Source organism: Oryzias latipes, chromosome 13 (genome assembly GCF_053564925.1).
Source record: "Oryzias latipes strain Hd-rR chromosome 13, Olatipes_Hd-rR_3.1".
NCBI classification, from domain to species: Eukaryota; Metazoa; Chordata; class Actinopteri; order Beloniformes; family Adrianichthyidae; genus Oryzias; species Oryzias latipes.
This window is the reverse complement of record NC_136249.1, coordinates 13,967,535-13,983,735: the sequence shown is the minus strand read 5'-3', so window position 1 is coordinate 13,983,735 and position 16,201 is coordinate 13,967,535. Positions and strand designations below refer to the sequence as shown.

Sequence of the window (16,201 nt, the reverse complement as noted above, 5' to 3'; positions counted from 1 at the left end):
AGGAGTGTCCGCTCTGTAAATATTAGTGGGAAAACATGCTTCAACTTCCACAGGTCAAGGCCTGTTTTCAGTTTCTGTGTTCACCAAATGACAAAACAGCCCAGCTGAGCGTCTGACTCATCTCTGCTCCGCTGTGGCTGAAGGCGTCCGTCACACAAAAAACAGCCGTTATAGCTCCAACAGCACAGCTCACAAAAACGGAAAGGAAGAGTGACGTTGGTAGGCGCAATCATTCATTCAATTCAATTTTATTTATAAAACCCAAAAGACGTCCCAATGGGGTTCATAATTGTATAAGAATATGTATCGTCATAAAATATAATAGGTAATTGCTAAAATCAACTAAACAGACTAAGCTAAACTGGGAATCCCTGAGTCATCCTGACCTGAGAGGCTTGAGATACAACAGAGAAAAGGCTGATAGACCTGTCTGGATATGGAAACAATCAGCTCATCCTGTCCAGTCTCTGCTCTACACTGTTACTCCCCTGTTCATGACAGTTTAGAATCACTCAGAGCAGCGGTGCAGACATTTAAAATGGGAAACAGAGGAAGAAGATGAGGTCAAAACAGGATCAGCTTACAGTGAAGGAAAATTTGAAACAAATAATTACATTTAATCTAATCTAATTGGGTTAAACTCAAAGTACTACAATGTGCATTTAATAGAAATATAAAAAATGTGTAGAAACATAGTTTAGGGCAGAGAGTAGCACTCATGCTCCCCCAAAGTTTGATAAACCAGAGGAGGGATGACACTGGCAGCGGCCAACAAGTATTGACTGTATACAAGAACTGGACAGAGTGTGACATCACCCATAGAAAACGGTTTATCTTTGGCTCCAACCAATTCAATTCAGTTGCCATTTCTTTGCGACACGGCTGTCACCATGTTGGAGCCAGACGTCTTTAGTAGGCAGTGATTACTCTGAGTCGTCGTTTCCATGGCAACCACTCTAACCAATCAGGAGTGAGCTTGTTGGAAGTCCACACCCCTACCACTTGAAAGCAGGCTACACCAAATCTGTCAAAGGTTCCAAACGTTCAACATAATCATGATTATCAAGAAGATGTAAAAAAAAATGTTCAAGTTATTTGGGTTGTCCGGCCCGCGGAGGCTCGCAGAGAGGGCAACTCAAAGGGAGCGCAGGTGTGTTGAGATTCATACGGCCACCTTAAGGGTCGTCATGATAATGGAACGTACCATTATCATGCGTGCGGGTAAGTGTACTGTGAAGTATTCGTAAGGATAATGGAAGCTACCTTACAGACGGGGGGTGATGCGCCATACACGAGTCATTAGTAAGGTGGGGGTACTGGCTCCTGACTGACCGTGTACAAATGCTGCACACACGGGTTGTGCATGTGCACATAAATGAGGCCAGAGGAGGGATGACACGGGCATGTCTACACAAACTACACTCTGATTGTCTAATTCCCTCATTTCAGCATAAAAGGAGCAACACTTATTCCATCAACAGCACCAATGGGCTCATATTTTCAATATTTCTTTTAAGTTAACAATGTGTGCTTCCAAGTTTAAACGGTTTTTCAAATTTACAATCTGGTTTTCATTCACTTTATCCCGCTTTGAGCCCACAATAGAAGGTGCAAATGGCGGCTGAAAAGCTGCAACAAGACATCGGGTTTGAGCAAGGTGCACCGCGGCGTCCGGCCCGAATGTCTTAGACATACAGCAAAGGTCTGCTCCGCTGAAGGAGATCAGCAGGTACTGCCGCAGCATTTCTTTTCTGAATGAATCTTTCCACATATTTGCAGTCAGCTCCAAATGTGCTGCACAAATTCCAGCAGGAATTCAAACAGAATCAGGCGAAAACACGTCTGGAATCTCAGAAAAAAAAAAAAAAAACAAACTATGCTGCACTTCCAAACACATTAAACCTTATGGGATACCAGACGGGAGTGTAGCAGGCCCTGTTGCCAGTCAAACTGCTCAAGTCTGTGTCTAAACCAAAGACAAAAAAAAGCTTTCTTCACCCAAACCTGGACAAGAACCATCAAAACCCAACCAGTCACTCTGCAAATATTCAATCAAAAACCTTCAAAGTCTCTGACAGCAAACAGTCAGTCAGGTGTTCACCAGAGGGAATGCGTCAGGTACCGACATGAAGAGCGGCGGCAAATATCAGCCACCGGAGCATTCCCTGAGCGTTAGCCAACGTCCTCATTGACATAAGGAATGCAAAGGCATAAGCATGAGCAGATAGAGGAGAAGGGGGGTGTCAAGACTTTTCTCCACCCAGGGTGCTGAAGGTTCACAGCTGAGACATGGAAACTGAGGCCCGTAAAAAGCTGCACTCTAAACCGACACCGCAACAGTGTCCACAAGTATTCTAAACATCATCTTTATCCCTCAGTCAAAGTTTGCAAAACAAATTTTTACTAAAACTCACAAACTCATAACTCAGACTGAAAACACAAACAAAAGCTGCTTCTTTCACTAATTCTTAGCTGTTTTTCAGAAAAGAAAAAAAAAACATTAGAAGGAGATTGAACTTTGTACTCAATTACCGTGTGAAATCTGCAAATAATTTGGTGCAGCTCAGATGCACTCTTGACCCCCATTAAAACAAATCACATTGCAGCATGATGATGGAGGAAAAGTGGAGAAAATTAATCATTTTCTGCAGGATGTTAGACCACAATCTGGCAACAAGCATCTCAGTTAAACACTGGGTCGGGTTTACAGAGGATTGCAAAAGCGACTGTGGAAAACCTATCCCCTAAAACTTCCATCCATCCATTTTCCAAACCCGCTGAATCCCTTTTGGGGTCATGGGGTTGCTGGAGCCTATCCCAGCTAATCTTGGGCAAAGACCGTACACCACATCTAGGGACAATTTAGAGCAAGGCTGGCCGACCCTGGTCCTCAAGAGCCTCAGTTCTGCCTGATTTCCAGCTCTCCCTGGATTTCTTGATTTTGAGTACCTAAACCAGGTGTGTCCTGCCAATCAGGATGCGGAAGTACTTGAGTCAGCCAATCAGCAGAAAGATGATCCAAGAGGAGAACCTGGAAACCAGGCAGAATTGCGGCTCGTGAGGACCAGACTTGGCAAGCTCTGATAGAGTCACCAATTAACCTATGAAGCATGTTTTTGGACTGTGGGAAGAAACTGTAGTGCCTGGAGAATAAACACGCATGCACGAGGAGAACACGCAAACTCCACCGAGAGAACCCAGCCAGGATTCAAACCAGGGACTTGCTATGAAGTGAAAGGGCTAACCCCTACACCACTGTGAAACCTGTGGCGTCTAAAACATGATGAGAAAAAGTCAAAGATCTCCTGAACATTTGGATGAAGCTAGTTTAAAGACCCGTCCCGATGAAAAGGGTGTTTTGAACATGTTCTTTGTGTATTTTTCTGATTATGGAGGGCGTCAATAAAGAAATGCTTTTTCTATGTTCAAATTGTTGTGAATAATGGGCAGATGAACTAAATGCTGTTTGGAAAAGATCTTATTTGGGACGTAGAAGCTACAATCGGCAGCCCCCAAGCTTCCTGCTTTGCTCTGTTTTTCACTTGTTGACAACTAGATCCGCATACGTCTTTGTTTCCCTCTTCAGGCTCAAAACTGTGCGGCTGGATAGCTCGAATATTGCTCGCCGTTTTTGTTGTTAGCTTGGGGTGTAAGCTAGCAGGAGAGCGTGTAAACAGAGAGCTCTCAGCAACGGGGAGGGGGACAGGGGTGGGTTTGCCTCCCACACAACAGTCTTGCCCACATCTCAGAGGGGAATTTCTAATAAACAACTGCCGCTCTGCAGAAACTATGTCCTATAAAAAGACCCAGACATAATTAACAGACCAGTAGAAACGCTTTGAAAACAGAGCGTGTCTTTAAACTCTAAATATAGAACTATAGAGTATAATTTGTACCAAAAGGGATGAAATATTTCTTTTTTATAGAATTTGTACAGAAGAAGTTTTGTCAACCTTCTTATCCTTGCTTTGATACATATTTATGTACATTACCCTAACATGGTAGAAGAACCTGTAAACTTCATGTGTCACTCCCCAGAGAGCTAGAGTGGTCCGGAATGGCTGCACCGTCCACCTCACCTGCATTAATTACACCCCCCCGGCTCCATTCAGAGCTTTGTTGGGCCCTCCCTGCTGCCCATTTGTGACCACATAAGTGCACACAGCCCCTCCCCACGCAGGTGTCTAATGGAGCCACAGCTCAGACAGCAAACAGAGTCTGGTAGACGTTCACATCGGCACCTTGTGAGGCTGAGCGCCTGCCGCGATGCTGCGGTCGTCTGCCTCCGGTAAAGATGACCTTTACTCTCTGTGACCAAATCCGCTGGCTGCCCTCATCCGACACGCCACAGCGGGGCTCGGCCATCTGCCTCAGGGTGGCGCCGTCGAGCTCTCCCGTGATGGGCAGATGGGACAGCCACTGGAAATCTCTGCAGAGACAGGAACAGCACTCACTCTTTTTATGAGGTCTGGATTGTAAGAAGTTTGGTGGTTCTGGAAGGAACGTGATTATCATCATAAAGGACAGAATAAATCAAATTGACTGACAGGCAGAAGGTCTTTCTGATCAATGGAACCTCTGACACTCCTATAATTCCTGTTAGGGATCTTCTCCACACAAAGTTCTGCCCAAACTGTCACAGCAAACAAGTCCTGAATTTATTTATGCTGCAGACTGGAGATGGGTCAGAGGGGGGTTAACTTCCTGAAATTCCTGGAGCATTCAAATAGGGCTCAGGAGATCTCTCCAAGTGCAGAGACTGAGGAGGGGGTCAGCAGCTGCATCACCCCGTCTCGTCTCACCTTCAGATCACCCCTGGCCCAGGTGAACACATCAAACCTGTCTAGCACCTGTGACATTGCCTGATCCCAGGGAATGAAAACATAAGCCCACAGAAATCTGAAGCTGTCATTTCCGAATCATCTCCACCCACCGGATGGCTGACCGCGCCTCTGCCGTGTTGTGGATGTGGTGGTCATTATGGAGGTAGCCGTACTTTTCCAGAAACTCCTGCAACAACAATCAGGCTTTTAACTCAAATGTTTATCAGACACTTGGATGTCAGAGCATCTTTTTCCATTCCAGGATGCTGCTCATACGCGTGGACCACCCACACAACAAAGACCCCCACCCATCACTCAGAAGGAATTTGTCAGAAAAAGGCTGTTCTCCGAATACAAGATGAACAAAGGTGGTATTTGATAACAGATGTTCCAATGCACTTTCTGCTCCTCGTGTGCAGCGGCGTTCATGTTCAGGCAGCAGCAGCCACAGCTGATTACAGATGCGGGGAAGGTGGGACTGTAAATCAAGAGCAGCGGCTGACGGATGGGTTTGGACAAATTGAAGCACGCTCCTTCAACAATGGAGAGCTTGGTTCAAACTGCAGGTGCTGATGCACAGAGAACATCCCTGAGACCTTCTGTAGTTCATTTTTATCTTTACATCTAAGAATCTATATTTTTAAACCCATTTAAAGAGTAATATCAATTTTTTGTACATGGGAATCCAGATGAAGTCCCCAAAAAAATCTCGTATAACTTCTTTTGGAACTGGGCTCTGCTACGTTTAACACTGAAAGAGCTATTTGGTTCAGTTTTGTCCAGACAAAAACCAATGAGAGCCGCAAAGTCCCACCTCACTATTTACAAAAATACACTTTTTTTATGTCTTTGTGGCCATTAAGCCATTTATTTCCAACAATGGAATTATAAATCATAATTTTAAACTTCTTTACTTTTGACAGCTGCACATACAAGTTCCTTGCAAAAATAATGTGTCAAATAAGATCCTCCTGCTGCAGCAGATTTACCTGAATTAAGAACTACAAAAAAGTCTAACATGGCATTCTCTATCATGATTTTCTTCCTTTTACTGTAAACATGGATTTAGAATCCAGATTGTTTTCATCTAAACATTTAAATGCAATTGTATACTTTAAAAACAACTAGACACAGTTTTCCAGCATGGATGGGAATATATGCCTAACTTAATGAACTATTCAAATTATCTTAAAGGTAAAGAGCTACAATGCAGGTGTAAAAGTGCTGCTTTACTCTGGACAGGTTAGACTTCAGCAGGAATCTACTGCATAAAGCAGAAACATCTTTGGTTTAGTCTTGGTAATAATTAATTCCAAGGTAAACAAGTTGGTAAAAAAAAGAAATAAAAGAGACAATGTTTTGAATGTTCTTGCCAAAAAAAAAAAAGCAAAAAACATGTTTAACCTTGGATAGGGGACTGTTTTGTTTTTTATCTTTTATCATTTCCAATTTCTCGGCCGTTGTCAATTGTCAAAATAACTTTGAAAACCTCAAAAGGAAATTGTTCTTGGGTTATCGAGGGCATTTAAAAAAAAAGGACTCCGAACTTATTTAATTTATTTAGGGTGTTTTATTTTCTGCAATGAATCCATAAAAAACGCCTTCAGCTTAAGGTCAAATGCAACCAAACTGGCCCGATATGGAAAAAATACCCAGATGTTTTCATTAAAAAATATATATAAATGAAGTGAACCCCATTTCATAATTTAAATCCACTAAAGCCTTACTTCGAAACTCACAACTGCGCATGCTCAGGGTTAAGATTGAAAATCCTTTAACAACCGCTAAGGACTAAAAAACCATAAAAAAACAATAAAGCTGGTCTCATGCTTAAGTTTCTAACTCCTGTGTATTTACTGGCATGACCCCTCCCACAGATAGTCGGTACCTGCGGGTCGAGCCCCAGCGGCGCTCCGCTCGCAGTGATGAGAACGGCCGCGGCCAGGACCCACGCCGCCGTCCCGGCGCGTCCGGAGAAAGGCGCCTCGCCACGGGACATGCGCAGCGCACACCGCCGTCCCGCAGCCGCCCTCATGGTGTCAAAGACGGAGGCAGCTGCCGGCCCGACTCCATCCTTCAGGGGCGACGGCTCCGATTTTATCACGGACGCTGGCTCCGCCCCCTTTGAGGGGTTTGAAGCTCGCGGCAAAAATACCAGAGCTGCTGAAAACCCAAACTCTACAAACACAAGTCCCGACGGTTCATAATGAAGAGAAGGAGGCGCAATTCCAAGTAAAAGGTTTTTATTTCCATTCATACAAAAGAAAAAATGGTTCACAGCCTCACAAACACCTGTATCTAGAATCGGACAAAAATAAAGATGTACAGAATAAAACAAACAAAAAGGTTTTCCGTATGCCGACCAGTCCCAAACCCCCATTCACATTAGCACAAGCATATGCATCAAAGATGAACAGTAATAATTAGGATGGACGACCTACAAAACAGACAAATGTCTGATCTCTCCTCCCCCCCATGTTCTCATCAGCTACCCCCCCTCCCCCTCCCCCTGTCAAACTGAAGGGCTGGAATGGTTTCGTCGATCATCGTTTAGTATGGCCGCTCTCGCCTGTCGTCTCGACGGTCACCTCTGTGGAGGAAGGACAAAGACGCGTTACACTGTCTGAATTCTAACAGATGGAGACGAAGTACGTCTAACGGGTACAGATGAACATCCACCTCCATTACTGAAAAAAAAAAATCATTCTGTAACAGAAAACCGATTTGTATTTATTTAAACTGTGTTAAGAATTAATGCATCAACAATCCTACACATTTGCTTTTTTAAAATACACTAATTTTCCACATCAAAACACAAATATAGTCCAGTTTGATTAATGCCATCCAGAGAACCAAAATCTTATTCATTTATATTTGGCTCATTCATTATGTTCTAGTGTTCAGTTTTATTTTGAAAAACTAAAGAATAAAAGTTCATTAGGCCTGACAGGAAATAAAAAACCCAGGACGCACATGGAGAGTGTGTGTGCCCTCTTCTGGTTATGAAGCTGCATCAACATAAAGACAAAAAGTTGGCCAACCTTCCTCCCATTTTGTAGCCTCCCCCAAATCCTCCTCCTCCTCCTCCTCCTCCGAAGCCACCACGATCTCCTCCACGGAAACCTCCACCACGGCCTCGGAATCCACTGCCTCTGTCACCTCCAAAGCCACCTCTGCCTCCACGGTCTGCACACAAATTTATTCAGTACAATAAATGAATAACCTAGAGGTAAATGCATTTACCCCCTCAGCGTCAGATGCTCAAGTCTGCAGATCACTATTTTAAAAGGCATTTTTTGGTCTTCAAGGATCTGCCAACTGTTCATTTCAAACTACAAGGCAGATGGCTTCACTGGTTATGTTTTTGTTTATTTCCAGACATTATTATAAATCATTGAGGTTATGTTTCCACATGTCTACACTGCATCTTGTCAGTCCAGAAATGCCCAAAAAAAAAAAAAAAAAGTGTGGATTTTGTAAGATGAGCAAAGGGACATTTTGTCAGGAAGGGATACAGGGAAGAATCAAGACATTGTGTGTTTGGAGCGAATAGTGAGTCAAACAGAGTAGGTTCAGCCTCTGACACAGAGTTCATGGTAAGTCAGCTTTTAGGTGTGAACAAGACAGAAGATCCCCAGAAAGGAAGCTGCCATGAACTCCACCAAAGGCAGACAAATGCAAACGCTGCCTCCAAGTGGACAAAATGAGGAAAGACACAGGAGGATCAGGCCTGAGCAGCCAGACAGAAGCTGCTTTCTGGGATTTCTGTGGGATCCTGTTGTGAATTTAAATTTGTCTGCTTTTTTCTCTCTTTTTTTAATTAAAAGTAATCTGTAGGTGCATTTGCCACAATATGAACATGCTTGTGATGTGGTCACGTGTGTGCACCTTAAAATAAATAAATGTTTTGGGAGAGCCATGACTCCTGCAGTGCCAGACGTGTCCCCCTGCTGAAGCCAGTACATGTACAGGCCCGTCTAAAGTTTGCTGCATTTGGATGATCCAGAAGAGGATTGGGAGAATGTCCTATGGTCAGATGAAACTAAAATAGAACTTTTTGGTAAGAACTCTACTCGTCGTGTTTGGAGGAGATGGAATGCTGAGTTTAGAGCTGTGACGGTGTGGGATTTTTGATCACCGCGGTGATGAAGCAGCAGCAGGAGTCGCGGTGTCACGGTTAAATACTTATACGGGCAAATACTTATTTTCCACCATAATTTACATATACATTTAAAAAAAAAAAAAAAATAATCAGAAAATGTGATTTTCTGGATTTTCTCTCATTTTATCTCTCATAGTTGAGGTATACCTGTGCTGAAAATTACAGCCCTCTCTCATTCTTGCACAGTTGGTGGCTGACTAAATACTTTAGAATACTCTAAATACATCTCTTAATTTGAAATCTGAGGAACAGCTGAACAAAAAAGCCATTAACAGAAAAGATCACAGTAAAATAAATTATGTTTTTCAAAGTTACACAATCCATTTCCATTTCAAGTTAGGTTTATTAAACTTTTAAGATTTTCACAGAAAAAGAAAATTTCTAAGTTTCTACTTGGATTTTGTTTTGTGATTCCTGATTTATTGTGTGAAAACAACAAAAAACAGTCACATGGAAAAAGTTGATAAGAAAAAAAAAATGAAAGCAAGAGACTTTAAAGGTAAAAATCTAAAGATTTAAAGAGACAAAAGCTGGAGGTTTTTCCAAATCATTTGCCACTCAGTTCAAAGCACTGACCTCCACCTCCAAAGCCTGCGTCTCCTGGTTTAGGTGCTCCACACTTGTTACACTCCTGCCGTCGAGCAAAATTCATGTTGCCACAGGAGCTGATGAAAGATCAGAGAAAACATTTCATCTAGAAAGTTATGGTGAAATACCAAGCAGTTGGCCTTCTGGGAATTGATGTTTAAAACACTAACCTGTTTGGACACGGCCAGTCCCCTCCCTTAATGTCAAAGCTTGGTCCTCCACCTCCACCGCGACCTCTGAAACCTGCACCAAGACAACTGATGAGGACAACATCCCACTCCTCCTTCAGGCCGTTGTACACACACAAACGGTTTCATCCAAACCCACCTCCTCGCGCTCCTCTACCCCCTCTCTGTGTGAACTCAGCTCTACGAGTAGCAAATGATACTTTGATGGGTTTGCCGTTAAACTCCTTTCCTGGAATCAGAAAAGATCAAACGGACAGAAAACAACGGGACAAGTAAGGATTATGCCCAACGAGGTGTCCATCGTCAGAAATGAAGGGACAACAAGGAGGCGTGAACTGGAGGATGGTTTACGTCCCCATGTCGTCCAACATGCTTATGGTCACTTGTGAGAGATAAATGTTAATACTTTAACATTTTTTTTAGGTTTAAATCATTTTCCACAAAGTGGACTATTCTAAAAGGTAACATTGTAGAGTTATTTGAAGGACAGATCTTTTCTACTGTCTTCCTGTTGTGATAAACTGTGGAATAATATAAGTCCACCTGTCTTCCAAGTTTCTGTTACTGCAGGTAACTAATGCATTTAGGCCACCACAATTGTATAGATTATATAGAACATAAAGCGGCTGGGATAACTCAGTTAGCTAGAAGTAGGACTGTCACGCAGGAAACCTGGGTTCCCAGGGCTCAATGAGCTGGAGGGGAAAAAAAAAAAGTCCAGTGTGGGTCACTGGACAAGACTCTTCACACTGCTGCCCATCTGGGTCTCCATTGGCCTTGAAAATACAAACTCTACTAAACCACCTGTGCAAATCAGTGAAAGCTGATTTGCTGTGGTGAGCCCTAACAAGATAAGCCAACAGGTTAACAGGCTATTTGACCAGAACTTCTGTTTTTGGTGTTAATTATCACTTTTTAATAGACGTCCAGCAGCCAATCAGAATCGAGAACTCGCCCGGACCATGGTACAAAGGGAGATGTAACTCTGTTCTCTTACCATCAAACCAGTCAATGGCAGCCTTAGCTGAAGGAGGGTCATCAAACGACACTGTAGCCTCCCCCTTCGGACGGCCAGTCGCCTTGTCTGAATAGATGTTGATCATTGGCTGGCCTGTCTTCTTATTTACCTGAAACAGCATTTTTTTAAAATCTTAAGCCAAAGCCTTTGACAGGAGCTGAAATGGATAAAACCAAAAAGGTAAATCAATCTGTAATACAAAATGAGCCCATAATGCACCTTGATGATGCCAATCTGTTTGAAATAGTCCCCAACTTCCTGAACGGTGGCGTCTTCTCCAAGGCCCTGAACAAAGATGGTGTTGTTGTCCGAGTTGTCCTGCTCCCCACCTATATTGGGGGTCAGAAAACAAGAGTTAGAGTTTGTTATATTGGGGGGGAATGTTGCACTTAAGTGCTGCTGAAAGCCTCACCGGAATCATCCCTTGAGCCATAGTCTCGAGAGCCTGAGAAGCAAAGGAGGAGAGCGTGGAGGACAACTTTATTATGGCATCTTCACAAACCCAAGACTTTCACAATAACTTGTAACTTCATCCCTATCAATCCAAAATAGGCTACGTCCGTGTTTACAGCGTTTTGGCTGTTTCTCATACCGTTGCATGAAATACCAATACCTTGCAACAAGGTTCGATTCACTTTTCTTTGGGCTTACACCAGAAAGGAAGACCACCAAAAACGTCTCCAAGATTAAGTTTCTCCTCCTTCGTCCGAGGAACACCTTTGTTATTTACAGTCAACCTTTGTCTTCATGCAGCAAGACCATTATTTTATATTACCAAGCTCTTTACCACACCATTTTTTTTACCATATCTGATGTCATGTATGATTAATAGCATAAAGCGGACATCCTTGGGGTTCTGGACATGGAAATGGTGGCATTCAGTTTCTCTTTCCATTAATCCCCTCCTTTTATTATTTCTTGCTTCTAAACTTAAGATCTTTCCTCCCCCACCGACACAGTTCTGATGCTCGTCACTTACCACCGAAATTTTTGAAGCCACCACGGTCACCACCTCTGCAGAGGAAAAATTGGAGATATGATGGCTTTTCCTTTGTTCCATATGAGAGCTCAAAGCTCCCCTACATCCACACCAGTGTGAAACTTCTGCCAGGGTGTGCGACTATTGTGGAAATGTCTCACACGAGGAATGCGTTAGTTTTTGGCATTAGAGATCATTGAACAGACCACTAGGCATCTCTGAACAAATCAGGCAGACCGGTTAAGAATGACATTTCAACAGGTCACCACAACAAGAGGTATGTTGTTTGTTTTTGGAGAAGCAGGCCAAATTGGGGGAAATAAAATTACAAAACCAGAAGTTTCTTCTTTTTTTTTTTAAATTGAGAAGCCAAATTGATGTCAAGGGGTCCATCAATCTATAATGTCCATTCAGTGCATTTATGAGCTCCTTTAACCGAGATCCGAGTTTAAGTTCATTCACTCTGAACACCTGTAGTATAAAATGTAGATCCATGTTAACACAATACAAATGTCGGCCATTGTCACACACACACACAACACTTCATGAAAACTCAATGGATAAATATTTGGCGGAGGAATTATAGTCTTTTTTAAAATATACTAACCTTATGCACAAAACTGGATGCTTAAGTTTAGTAGAAATAAGAAAATAAGACTGCAACTATAAACAGGTCTACGTTGTTTTTAACTAAAAAATGTAATATGATAAGCTAAAATATTTGTGAAAATATTAGCCGTTAATAGTAAGTACACTTGTACTTTTAAAATTACATCCTTATGCAACATCATCCACTGTGAACACCCAATAAATCTGAAATATCAGATGCTTTACACAAAAAAAAAAAAAACAGAAAAATGCATAAAATATATCCGCTTTACAGGCATTTCTATTCAACCAGCCTCCAACTCACTTCCAAGTCTGGCTTGATAGCTGTGTTTGACAGAAACAGGCTTCAAATGTAATAAAATGTTTTGGTGAAAGATAACATTTCTACTACATAGTTTACTGTCCTGAGTTCAACTTTAATTCACTGCTGCAGCAGCATCTCTAACCACTGATGAGCATTCAAATGAATCCACACGCTGTGACTGGACATGTAATAAACTCACACCAGACCTTTGTGTTTACAAACCTTAACCAGGCTGCTAATACACCAATTTCTCTTGATTTTTTGGACATTTTTCTTCTTCAACTTTAACAAGGATCTCACTAAACTTAACCACACTGGAGTCTAATGTAAATAAAGTTTAATACTACAACTTGTCCATATAGATAATCTTCAAAAAATTAAAAGTTCCCACCGCGTCTAGTAGATCCAGCCAAAAGAAGAAAAATATTGAGAAATAAGGGACTGCATTGACCAGTTATGAGAGGGGTCACATTGTACCACACAATCCAAAAACCTGCATACAATTTCACTTCAAGCAAAAGTAAAATGTATTTTACAAAAGTTTGGGTCGGTACATTTGGATCACCACGTCTCTAGTTTTTGCAAAACCTCCTGATTGAAATGATCAGTGCCTTTCAAGCTAAAAAAGGATCATACAATTCATCCACTCAAGACCCCATGAAACCATTACAAGTCGTTTATAGGTCCGAATGTAAGACCTCTATATGGCTCTGTTACCAGAGTTCAGGTTCAGGGGAGGGGAGACTTTAAAACACATGTAGATGTGTGTGGATTAGCACAAGACTTCATGTTTTGACACATACCCATGTTTTTGACAACACTTGGTCAAGCTGGTTTAAAAAAAAATTTTTTTTTGAGTGTACCATTGTGGGATACTTGAGCACATCGCTGATTAGCACAGATCTATGTCCAGGTTGATGTTCATAGTTGTGGGGGATGGGGGGGTTACAGGGCCAAATGACACATACTATAATCAAACATACAAATGGGTACCTTAGGGGCAGTGGCATGTGCAACTTACCCCATACCAGGAGGTCCGCCTCTACCGCCACGGTCATATCCTCCGCGGTCGTAGCCACCGCTGCGGTCATAACCACCACGTTCATAACCCCCGCGGCCTCGGCCTCTGAAGCCCCCTCCTTCTGAGCGGTCTCCTTGGTCCCGACCAAACCTCCCGCCTTGACCACCACCTTCACCTAAGAAGAAGCTAATTTAACAGCTGATCCGTGCCTAGATGACCAAATCATCTCTACTAAAGCTCAGAAAATTATACCAATGAACTTGCGAACATACCCTCACTCCATCTTCCATAGCCAGCGGCTGCTTGGCCTTGGGTACCAGCATATGCAGTGCCACCCTGGCCTCCATAGGAGCCCTGCTGGCTGAAACTTTCCCCTGCCTGTCCTTGGGCACCAAAGGAACTCGGTTGTCCATATGAACTTGGCTGGCCATAAGACGCGGGTGCCTGCTGACCATACGACGGCTTTTCTCCATACCTTAATAAAAAAAAATGCAAACATTTATCACAACACATTCTAAACAACTGAATAAGTCAGAGTAAAAATATTATTGGTTAGCCAAGATTTACGGATAAACGGTTTACATTTTTTGTAGCACCAAAAGACAAACATTTAATATGGTACTTTCCTCATTTAAAACAGCCGTCATAACAGTATTGTTGCATCACAACAATGGCCGAAATCTGAAAGCAGTAAATATTATGGTAGCTCACCCAGATGACTCTTGTCCATAAGTTCCATAGCTCTGTTGCGGGGGTTGTTGACTGTAACCCTCTGTAGAAGTGAAAAGAAAAATGTTGATCATCTTCCAGAGTTTCAAAAGAATCTATGTAAATCGTGTGACTTTTTTCTGTTGCACTTAATGGAAGTGGGGGAAAGGGGTGGGGATATAAATCAATCTCCAATATGCAACCCTAAAACACCCCAAAATGAACATACCTGTGGCCTGTGGAGCACCTTGCTGACCATAACCAGCATAAGTCTGTCCTCCAAAAGAGGCACCAGCATTTCCTTGGCTGTAGGCCTGTCACAAAAATATCAGTTAAAGCTGGTCGTACACACACAACGTTTTACATGTTTGTTTTTTAAATAAAAAGCCTTACCTGTCCACTTGGCTGACTTCCATACGACCCTCCATAGCTGCAGATATACAGTATTTCAATACTATCTATTCATTGCAATGGGTATTTAATAAGCTCAAGACTTATTTATAATTTGTCAATTAAAAAATATTAATTTTTTATAACTTCCAATTAACACATTTATTTCAAGCAATTCTAAATAGGGGGAAAACGACATAATACAAAGACAATTCAAGTCTATTTATTCATAAAGTAATTAGAAAAAAATGCCATATTTGCATAATTGTTTCAGAACAATATTTGTACTTATACCCTGTACACACACCATCACACTGACTTTCAAATAAATAAATATTAACCTGCTAAATATTACTTAATAGTAAAAACACTAGTCACTTCTAATCAACATTCCAAAACGCCTACAAATGTAAAAAGGATAACAATCTTATGCAACAACAATTTAACATAACTTTTCTACCGCGCTTTCCCTTTCAGAGTTACCTTTGTTGACCGCCGTACCCCGAATCTGGAAAGAAGAACATTTTCACCACCAAGTTAGGTGCAGGAATTTCAACAAAAATAAGACTAACTTTATCGAACAATTTACTAAAAATAACGGAAACTTATGAACGGACATAAAATGCGCCAAATTGAAAAACAATGAGCACGCGCGCAGGCCTGCTGTAAAGCAGGCCTCAGAAAATGGCGGTTTATTCAGCGTCGGTACGGTCTAAACGCTGAAAACAAAACTTCTCATTTCTGCCTACCCCATCTAATGGTTCAGGATCAGCATACGTACACGTGAATATATACACTTGACACAAATATTTGAATATGATTCCGGTTTTGAAAAAAGGATATGAGGGAAAACACAAAGAGGCTGTTGGCTTCAACTTGAACGCAGCCCGATGACAGGCCTGCTCCTCAAAATGTTCTTCCGCGCTACAGTTTAAAAATAATTTTGCGCAGAAAGAAGCTCAAACCACGAAACAGATAAAACATGTTAACAAAGATGATTTTGTGTCCGTTTTCGGTGGAAAACAACGTTGAATTTCGTTAAATAGACGACACCACTACAGGCCTCACTGTGTTAGCGTTACGCCGCAATTCATTTCGACCTACTTTTAGTTCAGGGTCCAGGCGGCTGAAAATGGGGCGTTAAAAAGGGAAACATATTTACTTACCGGTCGCCATTGTACACTCCTCTGTTTAACTCGTTATAAAATAAAGGAGGTCTATATCTGTGACTGAATAATTAAAATAGCTTCTGGAAAGCGCCGCGGACAACACGCTGCTGCTCTGCGGCTAACAGCTTACCGGACCACCCTCCAAATTCTTCTTCGACCTACAAGCTGCTATACGGTCACGATTTAAAGCACAGCCGCCCCACTAGCCGCCACCTAGTGTTTGTTTGATTAATTACATCCCT

At 42.1% G+C, this 16,201-nt stretch overlaps 2 protein-coding genes across 3 annotated transcripts in view; both read right to left on the bottom strand.

Annotated features, from left to right (window-relative positions):
• Window positions 1-7,203, bottom strand: part of mmp28 (matrix metallopeptidase 28) — a 22,078-nt gene extending 14,875 nt beyond the window's left edge. The window contains exons 1-3 of the mRNA XM_023961722.2: window positions 6,712-7,203; window positions 4,934-5,010; window positions 4,242-4,429 (exon numbers count right to left, since the gene is read on the bottom strand). Of these exons, the coding sequence (XP_023817490.1) occupies window positions 4,242-4,429; window positions 4,934-5,010; window positions 6,712-7,203 (757 nt within the window). The remainder of the gene's footprint in view (window positions 1-4,241; window positions 4,430-4,933; window positions 5,011-6,711) is intronic.
• Window positions 7,050-16,201, bottom strand: taf15 (TAF15 RNA polymerase II, TATA box binding protein (TBP)-associated factor). Of its 2 annotated transcripts, XM_004075761.4 has the most exons (16): window positions 15,957-16,201; window positions 15,274-15,298; window positions 14,794-14,830; window positions 14,630-14,714; window positions 14,404-14,464; window positions 13,965-14,167; window positions 13,693-13,867; window positions 11,759-11,793; window positions 11,192-11,224; window positions 10,999-11,108; window positions 10,759-10,888; window positions 9,901-9,990; window positions 9,744-9,816; window positions 9,562-9,650; window positions 7,865-8,009; window positions 7,050-7,413 (listed from the first exon to the last, which is right to left on the bottom strand). In XM_004075761.4, exons 1-16 carry the CDS (start codon window positions 15,964-15,966, stop codon window positions 7,374-7,376), a joined length of 1,341 nt encoding a protein of 446 aa, XP_004075809.1. In that variant the 5' UTR covers window positions 15,967-16,201; the 3' UTR covers window positions 7,050-7,373. The 2 variants fall into 2 exon arrangements, with proteins under 2 accessions (XP_004075809.1, XP_020564055.1); XM_020708396.1 differs by lacking the exon at window positions 11,759-11,793 and having other exon boundaries at window positions 15,957-16,119.

What these genes read in the sequence shown, in the direction of transcription:
- taf15 (XM_004075761.4), bottom strand. An exon ending in TGGCTCAAGGGATGATTCCG is followed by an intron (nt 11,109 to 11,191) that starts GTGAGGCTTTCA and finishes CCCCCAATATAG; the next exon opens with GTGGGGAGCAGGACAACTCG. An exon ending in TGCCATTGACTGGTTTGATG is followed by an intron (nt 9,991 to 10,758) that starts GTAAGAGAACAG and finishes TTCTGATTCCAG; the next exon opens with GAAAGGAGTTTAACGGCAAA.